The sequence below is a fragment of the Lepidochelys kempii genome, chromosome 9 (assembly GCF_965140265.1).
Source record: "Lepidochelys kempii isolate rLepKem1 chromosome 9, rLepKem1.hap2, whole genome shotgun sequence".
NCBI lineage: Eukaryota > Metazoa > Chordata > Testudines > Cheloniidae > Lepidochelys > Lepidochelys kempii.
Window position 1 is genome coordinate 830,464 of NC_133264.1, and position 12,184 is coordinate 842,647.

Consider the following 12,184-nt stretch of genomic DNA (forward strand, 5'->3'; position numbering starts at 1 on the left):
TCATGACTAAACATTTCCCCAAACCCAAAGAAGAGCTCTGGGATGCTCGAAAGCTTGTGCCTTCCACCCACAGAAGTTGGTTCAATAAAAGAGATCACCCCCTCATTTTGTGTCTGTCACACATTATAATGCAGTTTAAACTTCCCCTCCCAGCCTGAAAGCACAGAAGCCGTAGAAAGAACAAATAAAACAAAGAGCAGGCGAAGGGGTAGAAGTTGTGTCTGCTGGGTGATGGAGATGCTGCTGTTGGAATCCGGGCACCGAGCCCAGACTCTGCTGATAAATCAACACGGCGACATGGACGAGGTTTTGTGGGCACTTTCATTTAGCATGAGGATCTGTCTGCAAGAGGGACGAGTCCCCTGTATGGACTCACCAGGCACCAGGAGAGAAAAGGAGGCAGATGGCGCACTGGGAATACCAGGTCTGCATGCTTCCCTCTGTGTTTTGTACCTAATGTCCATTCTTTTGGACGATCTCTTCTCCCCCCCAGAGACCCGAGGGGACATCATGGTGCAGAGTCAGGAGCAGCGAGGGTCAGTGACACAGCCCTAAAAAACCACCCAGGAGGCAACTCAGGCAGACCCTTCAGGAGACACTGGGAGTAGGAGGCACAGAGCAGAACCCTTGGGGGGATATGGTGAGACACCCCAACAGTCCTGGGAAGCGTGCCTCGCCTGAGCACTCCCGCAGCCCTCCCAGAGCTCACATCGCCCCAGAGGGGTAAGGAAGAGGTGAACCATAGAGGGGCAGGGCCAGCCCTGCAGTGGGCAGCCATGTCAGACAGTTATTCTGATGCTTATTTGATATAAAAATAGACCTTCCAAATCAGTATACTCTCTCAGCACTGAGTGATTTGCAGGAGTTTAGGGCAGTAACTGATCCTCCTTGGCTGAAGAAGAAAATTCTTGTTTTAGGTGAGAAATACTAAAGAGCAACACTGTTTTTCCAAGTCATTGATCAATGGCTGTTTGGCAGAAGTACTGGAAATGTGTTTCTTTTTATTTTAGTAAGGGCTGAGGGGGGAGAAAACTTGCTTAGGGAGCCCTGGTTCTTAGCACTCTGAGCTAACAAGAAGTGCCTTGAGCCCAGATACAGTAAGTCTCTGTTCGTGAGCTGGATGGGCTTCACTTCGTTCACTGTGAAGCAGCTGAAAAGCTCTTTGTATGATCCAAAGCTAAGTTTTAACAACATTTTCCCAAGATACAGTGAGCAGCAGTGTACCGCATATAAACAATTTGCTTTAAAAGGGAGCATAACATTGTGATGCTGACACAATGCCTACCAAAATGCCAACATCACACTTTGGGAAGTTTCCTTTCACGTACATAGAAAGGTGTGAGCAGTGCTGTCGTGTCTTGTGTCCAGTGACCCAGGAAGTTCAACTGCTTCGTCCTGTGTTTCTGTGATGCCTGGAAACATTTAAGTTTTAAAAGGAAATGTTGTGGGACCAGATCCTGATTTCAGTTACACTGGTGTAACACTGGAGTAACTCCACATTGAAGTTAATGGAGTTATCCCATCTGTATCAGCATGACTGAGGTGGGAAGTTAGGCCATTCTGACTAACCACATGACCCTTTTGCTTAGCTGAAGTTGTCAGAGGAAGGCACTTTTGAACAGGAGACAGGTAATCTGCAACACCAATAAAAGCAACTAAGTAAATATGCAATATTTACTTCAGCCTTCCTGCCAAGGCAGTCGAGCAGGTACCTGTGGGGTAAGACAGGCAATCTCCTCACCTACTGTAACATGATGTGGGACTACACTTGACTTGTCCTTTTTGCCCACAATAATTGGAAGCTAGTATGCAAGTACAGGAGAAATCAGATCAATCAGAAGTGCATCTGAAGAAGTGAGGTTTTTACCCACAAAAGCTTATGCTCAAATAAATGTTAGTCTTTAAGGTGCCACCAGACTCCTTGTTGTTTTTGACTAATAGCAGCCCATCAAAATGCAAATGTCTCCTCCCTGATAAAATTGATGATAAGAAGGAGGGGAGGAAATGGTGACCTATATATCAGCTCTAAGATGCCTGGATTCCCTGGAGTCCATGGCTGAGCTAAGGGAAATTGAATTCCACCTTGTAGGGGTGTTTGGTTTTTGTTCTGTTTTTCATTCCTTCCCCACCCCCAAAAAGACCTTAAAGCCAAGTCCCAAATCCTGCCTGCTTTGCCTGGCAATGACCAGGTACAATTTGGAATTTGGTCTCAAATATAAGTTTTGTTTAATAAAAAAAAAAAAAAATACACAGCAACAAATACAAAATACACACAGCAACAAAACCAAAAATAACCCCAACAAAACTAAGCACCTAAGAACGGTTTCCATTATTCTATTTAAAATTCCAAGGGAAATATTGTCCCTCAATTTTCATTTCAGTGCTTGCAAACTAAATATTGCAGCTTTGTGCTATTGCATGAGATCCTGGAAGTAAAACTGGACAAGAAACTGGTCATAAAGAAAAGTGGAGTTGACCTCATTATTCAGGGTGGAGTAAGCTTTTGTTCTGATGTCCTTACCCAGCGTTTCCTTTTCCCATCTTGCTGTGAACCAGGTGTCTGAATGGCTGCCACTCTCCCCACAGAGGTCACTGCATCTCCCTGATACTTCCATTACTATGCCTCCTGATCTCTTTTGTAAAAGATGCAAATTGTTATACAGAATGTTCACCTTTCAGTGTTTTATACCTTTCCTTTCTTATAGCACTAGACTGTTTGCTCTCAGACTCAGCCAGCAAGGAATTGCCTTTGGCATTGTAGTCTTGCATTTGCTTCTGAAAGAGAATGAAAGAATACATTTAATTAGAATGGGTAGGAATTTTGAGAGTGAGCTATTCAGAGAAGCTGCCAGAAAAGCCTTTACTCTCAAGTCCAGAAAATCTGGACTTCTGTGATCCTTTTGAAAATGTTGGCTCTGTTACCCACAGAGCACTGACACTGGTCAGCACTTACCTAACTCTCTACACCCTCCAAGAGCGGGGCAAACAGTAACCAATGAGTCCACCTGTGAGGAAGGGAGAAACAGAGTCAGTCTATTTGCTGGGTGGGGAAATTGAGACAGAAATGGGAGGTAAATTCCCAAAGGTTGGACTGGCATTGTGTGATTGCATAGGCCATCTGGGCGCCGCCTCTGTATGCAAGCCTGTGTCCTTGGTGCGGGGCTAGATTACTGCTGTTCTGTCTGAGCAGGGCATCCTCTCTCTCCTTTCTCTCTTGGGCAGGGTGAGAATGGAGATGGCACCAGGGAGCTGGAGAGCATGAAATCAGATCGCATGAAAGTGCTGCAGCTAAATGTGTGCAGTGACCAAGAAGTGGCTCAGGCTGTGGAGTTTGTGAAGAACAATCTGAAGGAGCCGGAGAAAGGTAGTGGGGATAACATTACAAGCTGGGGGAGCCTTTGCTCTCAGGCCAGTTGCCTTTTTAATTCACTTACATGAACCCTTGTTAAGGAGGAATTACCCCACTAGGGCAGAGTTAAGTTTATCTGAGTGGCTTAGTAATGGATCTGACTGTTGTGTGGGAGGCATTTCCTGGCTTTAGTTTTTTGTTGTCACATTCTGGAAGGTGCAAAGGGGAGCTGGACTGTTGCATGACAGCAGACACAAGCTGGCAGACAGCAGCCACCTCTTACCATAGGCAGCGACTTCCCCCCTTCTGCCCCCAGCCCCATCCCCAATCCACCTCTTCCATGAGGCCCCGCCTCTTCCCACCCCTCCCTGCCCCTATTCCAACTCCTTCCCCAAATCCCCACCTCAGCCCTGCCTCTTCCCCGCCTCCTCTTCTGAGTGCGCCACGTTCCTGCTCCTCCCCCTCCCTCCCAGAGTGTGCTAACGCTGTCAAACAGCTGTTTGGCGGTGGCTGGGCAGGAAGCGCTGGAAAGTAGGTGGAGGAGCGGGGATGTGGCACGCTCAGGGGAGGAGGAGGAGTTGGGACGAGGGGTAAGGGGAGCTTGGCTAATTTTTCCCCGTGTGTGCTCCAGCCATGGAGTCAGCACCTATGCCTCTTACTACGAACGGCCTGGCTCCTGCTTGATTTGAAGAAAGTTACTACTCGGCAGCACTGCAGGTAACCAGGCTGGCTGTGGGGAATGGAGCTTGAAATGGGACCTCCCTGTGCCTCTCCATCTCTCCCCTCTGTATCTGAGCCTGCTTCGGGGAGTTTGTGAGGGTTCTTGGCCCCAGTGGATCACACTATGCCTGTTCCACTGTATTCATAGAGCCTGATTGGCCACCCACATGGGAGTAAACCAGCCACCAGCCTCAGACCAGGACTGATGATAAGCACATGACATGTCAGGGTAGTGAGCATCTCCTCACAGCTTTCTGTCCAGGGACATCCTCACAGGAGCACTTGGGGGTTTGCTCCATCCAAGAGGTGGGGTAGGGCCAGAAGTAGCTTTTTCCTTGGTCCTGGCAGGTGTTAAGGTGCTGGGCACATTAAAAGTGTGGCAGAAAGATAGTCCCAAACTTCATTCAAAGTACACAACAAGGTCCTTAATCCCTACATGAATGATGCTATTAAATATAAGGAAGAAATAACCAGAAGTCAATTCCCACCTCCTCCCCTGAATGTGCTTTCTCTGTGCACAATTCTGTCCTTCCTGCACAACCATTCCACACCTGCCCTGTCTCATCAGATTCCTCTCCACACCTTCTCACACCTCCCCAAACTTTTCACGCAGAACAGGTTAGCAGCAGCGGCCCAGAGCTATGCTGTACAGAATGAGAGCTTTCAGGCAAACCTCACTGTTGTTTCTCAGACAGTGGCAATGAGATAAAAGTCTGGTTCCTAGCAGGGATGGGCACAGTATCTCTTGTGTACTTCTCCATCTGATAGGTGGGCAGTCCCTCCTTCGTGGAGATTTATGTAGTCACTCACTGCCATAGGCATGCTAATGGCGGCTCCCTCTCACTGCCATCTTGGGCCAGAGCCATGGGGGCCTGCTGGGATCAAGACTTCAGGGCAACACCATGTCTGGGAGATTGTGGTCCAAGGTCATTTTTGCTGGCTATAAGTGTGGCCTCCAAAACAAAGGGATCATACTGCCCTTCTGAAAATTAACGGAGTTAGACCTGGGACAAGACTGAATTCTACTTGGGCAAGAGATGTGCCTATGTGTACAGTACTAAACACCACACTGTGACTCTTGGTGGCAAGCCCAACACAACACAAGACAGCTGGGCGAAACTAACACATGCCCATAGAAACAGTGGCTTGCTTTGTGCTAAGTTCCAACCCAACCTTCTTGACAAAACCAGGGGGCACAGAATCAGAGTGATGCTGTGTCCATTTAGAATCTAAATTTTTACTGAAAATATAATTCAGAATTTTACTCTTGGGGGAATTCTGCAGCACTGCACATGCTCAGAATTTATGTTCCCTGCAGATTTCTTTGCTTCCCCACAGAAAAATCATAGAATCATAGAATATCAGGGTTGGAAGGGACCCCAGAAGGTCATCTAGTCCAACCCCCTGCTCGAAGCAGGACCAATTCCCAGTTAAATCATCCCAGCCAGGGCTTTGTCAAGCCTGACCTTAAAAACCTCTAAGGAAGGAGATTCTACCACCTCCCTAGGTAACGCATTCCAGTGTTTCACCACCCTCATAGTGAAAAAGTTTTTCCTAATATCCAATCTAAACCTCCCCCACTGCAACTTGAGACCATTACTCCTCGTTCTGTCATCTGCTACCATTGAGAACAGTTTAGAGCCATCCTCTTTGGAACCCCCTTTCAGGTAGTTGAAAGCAGCTATCAAATCCCCCCTCATTCTTCTCTTCTGCAGACTAAACAATCCCAGCTCCCTCAGCCTCTCCTCATAACTCATGTGTTCTAGACCCCTAATCATTTTTGTTGCCCTTCGCTGGACTCTCTCCAATTTATCCACATCCTTCTTGTAGTGTGGGGCCCAAAACTGGACACAGTACTCCAGATGAGGCCTCACCAATGTCGAATAGAGGGTAACGATCACGTCCCTCGATCTGCTCGCTATGCCCCTACTTATACATCCCAAAATGCCATTGGCCTTCTTGGCAACAAGGACACACTGCTGACTCCTATCCAGCTTCTCGTCCACTGTCACCCCTAGGTCCTTTTCCGCAGAACTGCTGCCTAGCCATTCGGCCCCTAGTCTGTAGCGGTGCATTGGATTCTTCCGTCCTAAGTGCAGGACCCTGCACTTATCCTTATTGAACCTCATCAGATTTCTTTTGGCCCAATCCTCCAATTTGTCTAGGTCCTTCTGTATCCTATCCCTCCCCTCCAGCGTATCTACCACTCCTCCCAGTTTAGTATCATCCGCAAATTTGCTGAGAGTGCAATCCACACCATCCTCCAGATCATTTATGAGGATATTGAACAAAACCGGCCCCAGGACCGACCCCTGGGGCACTCCACTTGACACCGGCTGCCAACTAGACATGGATCCATTGATCACTACCCGTTGAGCCCGACAATCTAGCCAGCTTTCTACCCACCTTATAGTGCATTCATCCAGTCCGTACTTCTTTAACTTGCTGACAAGAATACTGTGGGAGACCTTGTCAAAAGCTTTGCTAAAGTCAAGAAACTATACATCCACTGCTTTCCCTTCATCCACAGAACCAGTAATCTCATCATAAAAGGCGATTAGATTAGTCAGGCATGACCTTCCCTTGGTGAATCCATGCTGGCTGTTCCTGATCACTTTCCTCTCATGCAAGTGCTTCAGGATTGATTCTTTGAGGACCTGCTCCATGATTTTTCCAGGGACTGAAGTGAGGCTGACTGGCCTGTAGTTCCCAGGATCCTCCTCCTTCCCTTTTTTAAAGATTGGCACTACATCAGCCTTTTTCCAGTCATCCGGGACTTCCCCCGTACGCCACGAGTTTTCAAAGATAATGGCCAATGGCTCTGCAATCACAGCCGCCAATTCCTTCAGCACTCTCGGATGCAACTCGTCCAGCCCCATGGACTTGTGCACGTCCAGCTTTTCTAAATAGTCCCTAACCACCTCTATCTCCACAGAGGGCTGGCCATCTCTTCCCCATGTTGTGATGCCCAGCGCAGCGGTCTGGGAGCTGACCTTGTTAGTGAAGACAGAGGCAAAAAAAGCATTGAGTACATTAGCTTTTTCCACATCCTCTGTCACTAGGTTGCCTCCCTCATTCAGTAAGGGGCCCACACTTTCCTTGGCTTTCTGACTCTCTGAAGGGGAAGCAAAGGGAAGCCACAAGAGCGGTTATGCGACCCTCCCCAGCAGTATGTTGTGGGTGCCCAGGGCAGCTGGCAGAGAGGTAAATCACTGTGGGGCAGGAGGCGGGACTGGGGAAGACCTGGCTGGTGGCTCTGACCCTGTGCCAGGCTCAGCTGCTAGTCCCAGCGGGGCTGGGGAGAACGGGTCTTCCTCTTCCCCTGCACGGCATCTGGGGCTGGGTCAGACCCACCCCCAGATTTCTCTCCCAGCTGCAGGAAGCTCTGCAAACTGCTCCCCTCTCTCCCCAGCTTCCTGCACCCATTGCTCCTCAGCTGCAGGGGGAGGGATTCCTGTAGAGGGAGCTGCTCCCCCACCCACCCAACACCCATTCATCCAGACCCCCTCATACCCAGATCCTCTCACTGAGCCTCACCCTCCTGATAAGCCCCACTTCCCTTGCACCTGGACCACCCCAATGAGCCAGGTGCACCTGGATCCCTATCCCACTGAGCCCCAACCAGCTACACCTGGATCCCCACCGCACTGAGCCCCGCTCCCGCAGCATCTGAGTCCCCCACCCAGACTATCCTGCCAAGCTCTATCCCTCCTACTCCCAGGCTCCCCCACCACTGAGCCCCAACCACCTTCACCTGGACCCCCCTGCAGAATCCCATTACCGTTACACCCAGAAACCCCCAACAAGCCCCTGTGCATCCAGATCCCCCCTGCAACCAGATTCCCCACTGAGCTGCCCGCACCCAGGTTGCCCCACACAGAGCCCTCTCAACCCACACCTGGATCCCCCCACATTAAGCCCCTCCACACTTGAATCCTGTCTTGCTGAGCCTGCCTGCCCACACAGAGGGGCAGGGCCCTGGGGTGTTTCTGGGGCAGGCTGGGTCCTTGCGCTGTGTCAGGGTTAGAATCATAGAATATCAGAGTTGGAAGGGACCTCTGGAGGTCATCTAGTCCAACCCCCTTCCCAGAGCAGGACCAATCCCCAACTAAATCGTCCCAGCCAGGGCTTTGTCAAGCCTGACCTTAAAAACTTCTAAGGAAGGGGATTCCACCATCTCCCTAGGTAACGCATTCGAGTGTTTCACCACCCTCCTAGTGAAAAAGTTTTTCCTAATATCCAACCTAAATCTCCCCCACTGCAACTTGAGACCATTACTCCTTGTCCTGTCTTCTGCTATCACTGAGAATAGTCTAGAGCCATCCTCTTTGGATCCACCTTTCGGGTAGTTAAAAGCAGCTATCAAATCCCCCCTCATTCTTCTCTTCTGCAGACTAAACAATCCCAGTTCCCTCAGTCTCTCTTCATAAGTTGGGTGCAGCCTCACTGCTGAATCCATGTCCCAGGAGGCAGCTGCACAGTGATCTCCCACCTCTATGCAGCCACTAGCCTGTGCTCTCCAGTGCCATGCTGGAGCCTCCACATTTATTTGACAAATAAAATTTGCAGAATTTTAAAATATTGTGTGCCAAATTCTAATTTTTTTTGTGCAGAATGCCCTCAGGAGTAGAATTTGTTCCAAAACACACAGAAAGCACAGCATTACAGACGGAGTGTCTGGGCTTTGAGATGCTAAACTCTTTGGGGTGGGTGGTGTCTCTATTTCTCTTTGGTCTTGGGCGGCACCCACCAATGTTGACACTGAACAAATAATAATGATAATGCTCTTTAAACGTGTGCCAGATGACTATCAAAGTTATGTTACAGACTACTATGATATGATTGACTAATGATGGAATCTCATAAAGGATTAACTGCTTTAATTAGCTTTTTCATAAATGGTTCTAAATGTACTAAATTTATTATACAGGCTCTGGTTACAGAGAGACCTGTTCCAGAACATGGCAGGGAGCCAAGAACTCCTGTGCCAAAGCTCTGCTGTAAGCCCTGTTCTCTCTCTGCCTCGGGGAAGTCATAACAAACTCATTCAATGCAAGTCTCTGCCGAACTCTCTGACTTCTGTGAAATTACACCAGAGATTAATCAGGCACTCTGTGTCCTAATACCGTAGTACTCTTATCATTATTTATTATCTGTGGGTGCTACCCCAACACAGACCCTTATCAGGATCGGGGCCTCATTTAGCTGGGTGCAGCTCAAAGATATAATTTAAGATAGTCTCTTCCCCAAGGACTTTACAGTCTACAATAAGGACAACGCTTAGCAGGTGGGTGTGTAACACAGGGAGAATGTGACTAGGGGATGGGAACAGTATGTGTAGCAGAAACAGAGACACAGCGTTGCCTGGATTAGCTATTTGTATAATTTACAATCTTCAATTAAAAATAATCATATGTACACAGACACCAAAATAAATGAACACGAGGTTTCAGTGGCTCTTCCAACAGGCCACCTGCCTACCTGTTACCTGAGCTAGCTAGCTGAGACCATCACAGTAGAAACGGGATTTGAGAAGCGATTTGAAAGAGGGTAAAGGAACTGAATAGGAGCGAGCGTTCTAGGCATAAGGAGCAGCATGGGAGAACTTGCTCAAAGAGGACAAGGGACATTGGAGTCTGCCATGGTTGGCTGGGCAGAGGGGCCTGTTCATTATGTGGTAGGACAGGTGAGCAGATAAGTATAATGGGGACCCTGATAATGATGGCCCTACCACAACAGAAATAATAATAAATACATGACTAAATAACTGGTCAGAATTTTGCAATGTCTGATCCTTGTTTTCCTATTGTTTGCTCTGTCATTATCGTTGGTTATTGCTTACATCACACCATATGGATATAAACAGGACTTTAGAAGAAAGACAGAGTCCTTACTCTGAAGAACGTAAAATCTAAGGACTCAATCCTGCAGACAATCCTAAAGACAACTGTGTCTTTAGTGCAAACGAATGAGGTTCTGCTGTAGTAAGGATTGAAAGTAGCCAAATTGTGGGCTGGTTACAAGTTGCTGCCCTCTGCAAACACCGGAGAAAGAACTTGGATGGTAGAACCCTGCAGAGGTGCCACAGTTAAGTCAGGACTTTCAAAAGTGGCCTCTGATGTTTTGGGTGCCCATCTTGAGCCTGTTTATTCAGAGGTGCTGAGCACCCTCATTCCCCCACAAGTAGGTGGGACCCATGGCTGCTCAGCCCCTCTGGAAATCAGTCCCCAGGTTAGGCTCCCCAAATCAAGTGTTATCCTTCATCTTCTCTGGCTGGAAGAGGTCACTGTGCTGCTGCTGGAGAGGCAGCTGCTCCAGGGGAGCTCTTGCCTATTTCTCTTGTTTGTGCTCTTCAGTCAAACACCAGCCAGAGTGGGCCATGGTTAGTGGGACAGATACAGGTCCATCCCAGCCTCAGGAGAGCCAACGACATCACAGCAAGCAACGTTCCTGAGGGTCAGGTGCTGGCCCCTCACTAACTTCCCTGGTGCTTTGAGTCAATGCCTTGATGCTCTTCTGTCTCTCCAGTTTAGGGATGTAAAATGTTAACCGTTAAGCATTTGTCTTACTGGTTAACGCGCCTTAACTATTAACCCCCACGCCGGCTGGAGCAGCCCCAGCCATGCCAACTGGCCCTTTAATCGGTTAACCGTTTAAATGAAATATTTTTAATCGTTTAAACAATTAACTTTTAAAACAATATTTACATCCCTACTCCTGTTATTCCCATGTTACAGTAGCCCACTGCGGTGTTGTTGGTGTATTTCACTGTCCTAGATGAAAAAGTCCTGTTTTTGCCAGCAGGTTGTTTTACCCTGAGAGAAGATGAAATCCCGGAAGAGCTGTTTCTCCCTGAGGGACCCCCACTTAAACCCTTTAACTCTTTTGTTTATTGTCAGGTCTCTGGGGCTTGGTGAATAATGCTGGAGTATCAGCCTTCGGAGAGGTGGAATTCACAAGCATAGACAAGTACAAGGAGGTGGCTGACGTCAACTTGTGGGGAACTGTCAGAGTGACCAAGGCTTTCCTGCCCCTTGTTCGCAGAGCTAAAGGTACAGATGGCATCTGGCATGGTCGCAGTCAGAGAGAAGCTTTGCAAAGCAACAGGGAAAAGCCACTAGAAACCATCTCAAGTTCTGCCTTCAGTGACACCTGTGCAAGCCCCTGAGGCTGTACAGGCATGATGGAGAGCAGTATTTGGCCGTAATATGAGCACTTTGCAGATCTATAGCAAATCACCTTGTGTAACTCCTGTTGTTGAGGGGACCTGAGCTATAGCAAGGATGATAAATGAGGTTATAACAATATCTATGCACAGAGCCATTTTAGATGCTTCCCAAAAAGCCAGCCCAGCATGCCAGTGAGGTAATAAATATGAGGACTTTGGAGGCAGTAGGCAGATGCAAGCCCAGCCTCCTGCTCTGGGAAGGGAGACACAGACACACAAGAGGTGACACACAGATGTTTTTTCCAGATATCATTTATATTGTGTGCTACTAAATATATCCCAGCTGCCCTATAAGTAACTGCCCAGCCAAGTTTATATATTGTTATTCCTGTTCCATTGTCATGGTGAAGGTGCATACAGGGTGTGAACAACAGTGTAGAAACTAAGTGTGCCACTCTGCTCCATGTGGCTCTAACATTTCAAGCCCCAAAGCTTGGCCCCATAAAACTCCTTATTACTGCAATAGCTGAGAGGATTTTCAGGGTCAGTTCAGCTAATGTAGCTGAACATGCGACTGCAGGCTCCCCAGGGCACTGCTCCCCAGGGGCTGGATGAAACGCTAGAGGAGGTTTACTGCTCCTGCTCCCAGCCCTGCTGGAGTACAAACCACTTTGCGCTGACAGAGCACTGTGGTGAGTATGGGCTGTCCCTGAGGGATCAGGATGTCTCTCCTTTATCATAGCTGCAGCAGGGCCGCAATCACAGCTCCCTCCCCTCCTGTTTAACAGGAAAGCTCCATCTCTCTCCCATCACTCTCCACACACGCACGCCCCAGTTCCAGACACAGACCAATATGTGAATAGGCACCAGAGAAACCTCCCCTGCACTGGCATGGGGAAGTGGGGGTGGGAGAGAAGGCCACCTAGAGAGTCCTGGGGCTCCCAGCT

The 12,184-nt window shown here is 48.5% G+C and overlaps 2 protein-coding genes and 1 pseudogene across 4 annotated transcripts in view; all 3 read left to right on the forward strand.

Moving 5' to 3' along the window:
- Window positions 1-12,184, forward strand: part of LOC140917024 (D-beta-hydroxybutyrate dehydrogenase, mitochondrial-like) — a 50,680-nt gene that overhangs the window by 34,750 nt on the left and 3,746 nt on the right. For all 3 annotated transcript variants that reach the window (XM_073358974.1, XM_073358973.1, XM_073358976.1), the window contains 2 exons: window positions 3,223-3,364; window positions 10,969-11,121. In XM_073358974.1, the coding sequence (XP_073215075.1) occupies window positions 3,223-3,364; window positions 10,969-11,121 (295 nt within the window). The remainder of the gene's footprint in view (window positions 1-3,222; window positions 3,365-10,968; window positions 11,122-12,184) is intronic.
- The window catches only part of ACADVL (acyl-CoA dehydrogenase very long chain), an 86,733-nt gene that overhangs the window by 15,808 nt on the left and 58,741 nt on the right, over window positions 1-12,184 (forward strand). The window lies entirely within an intron of this gene.
- On the forward strand, window positions 4,972-5,302 carry LOC140917027 (large ribosomal subunit protein eL33 pseudogene; annotated as a pseudogene).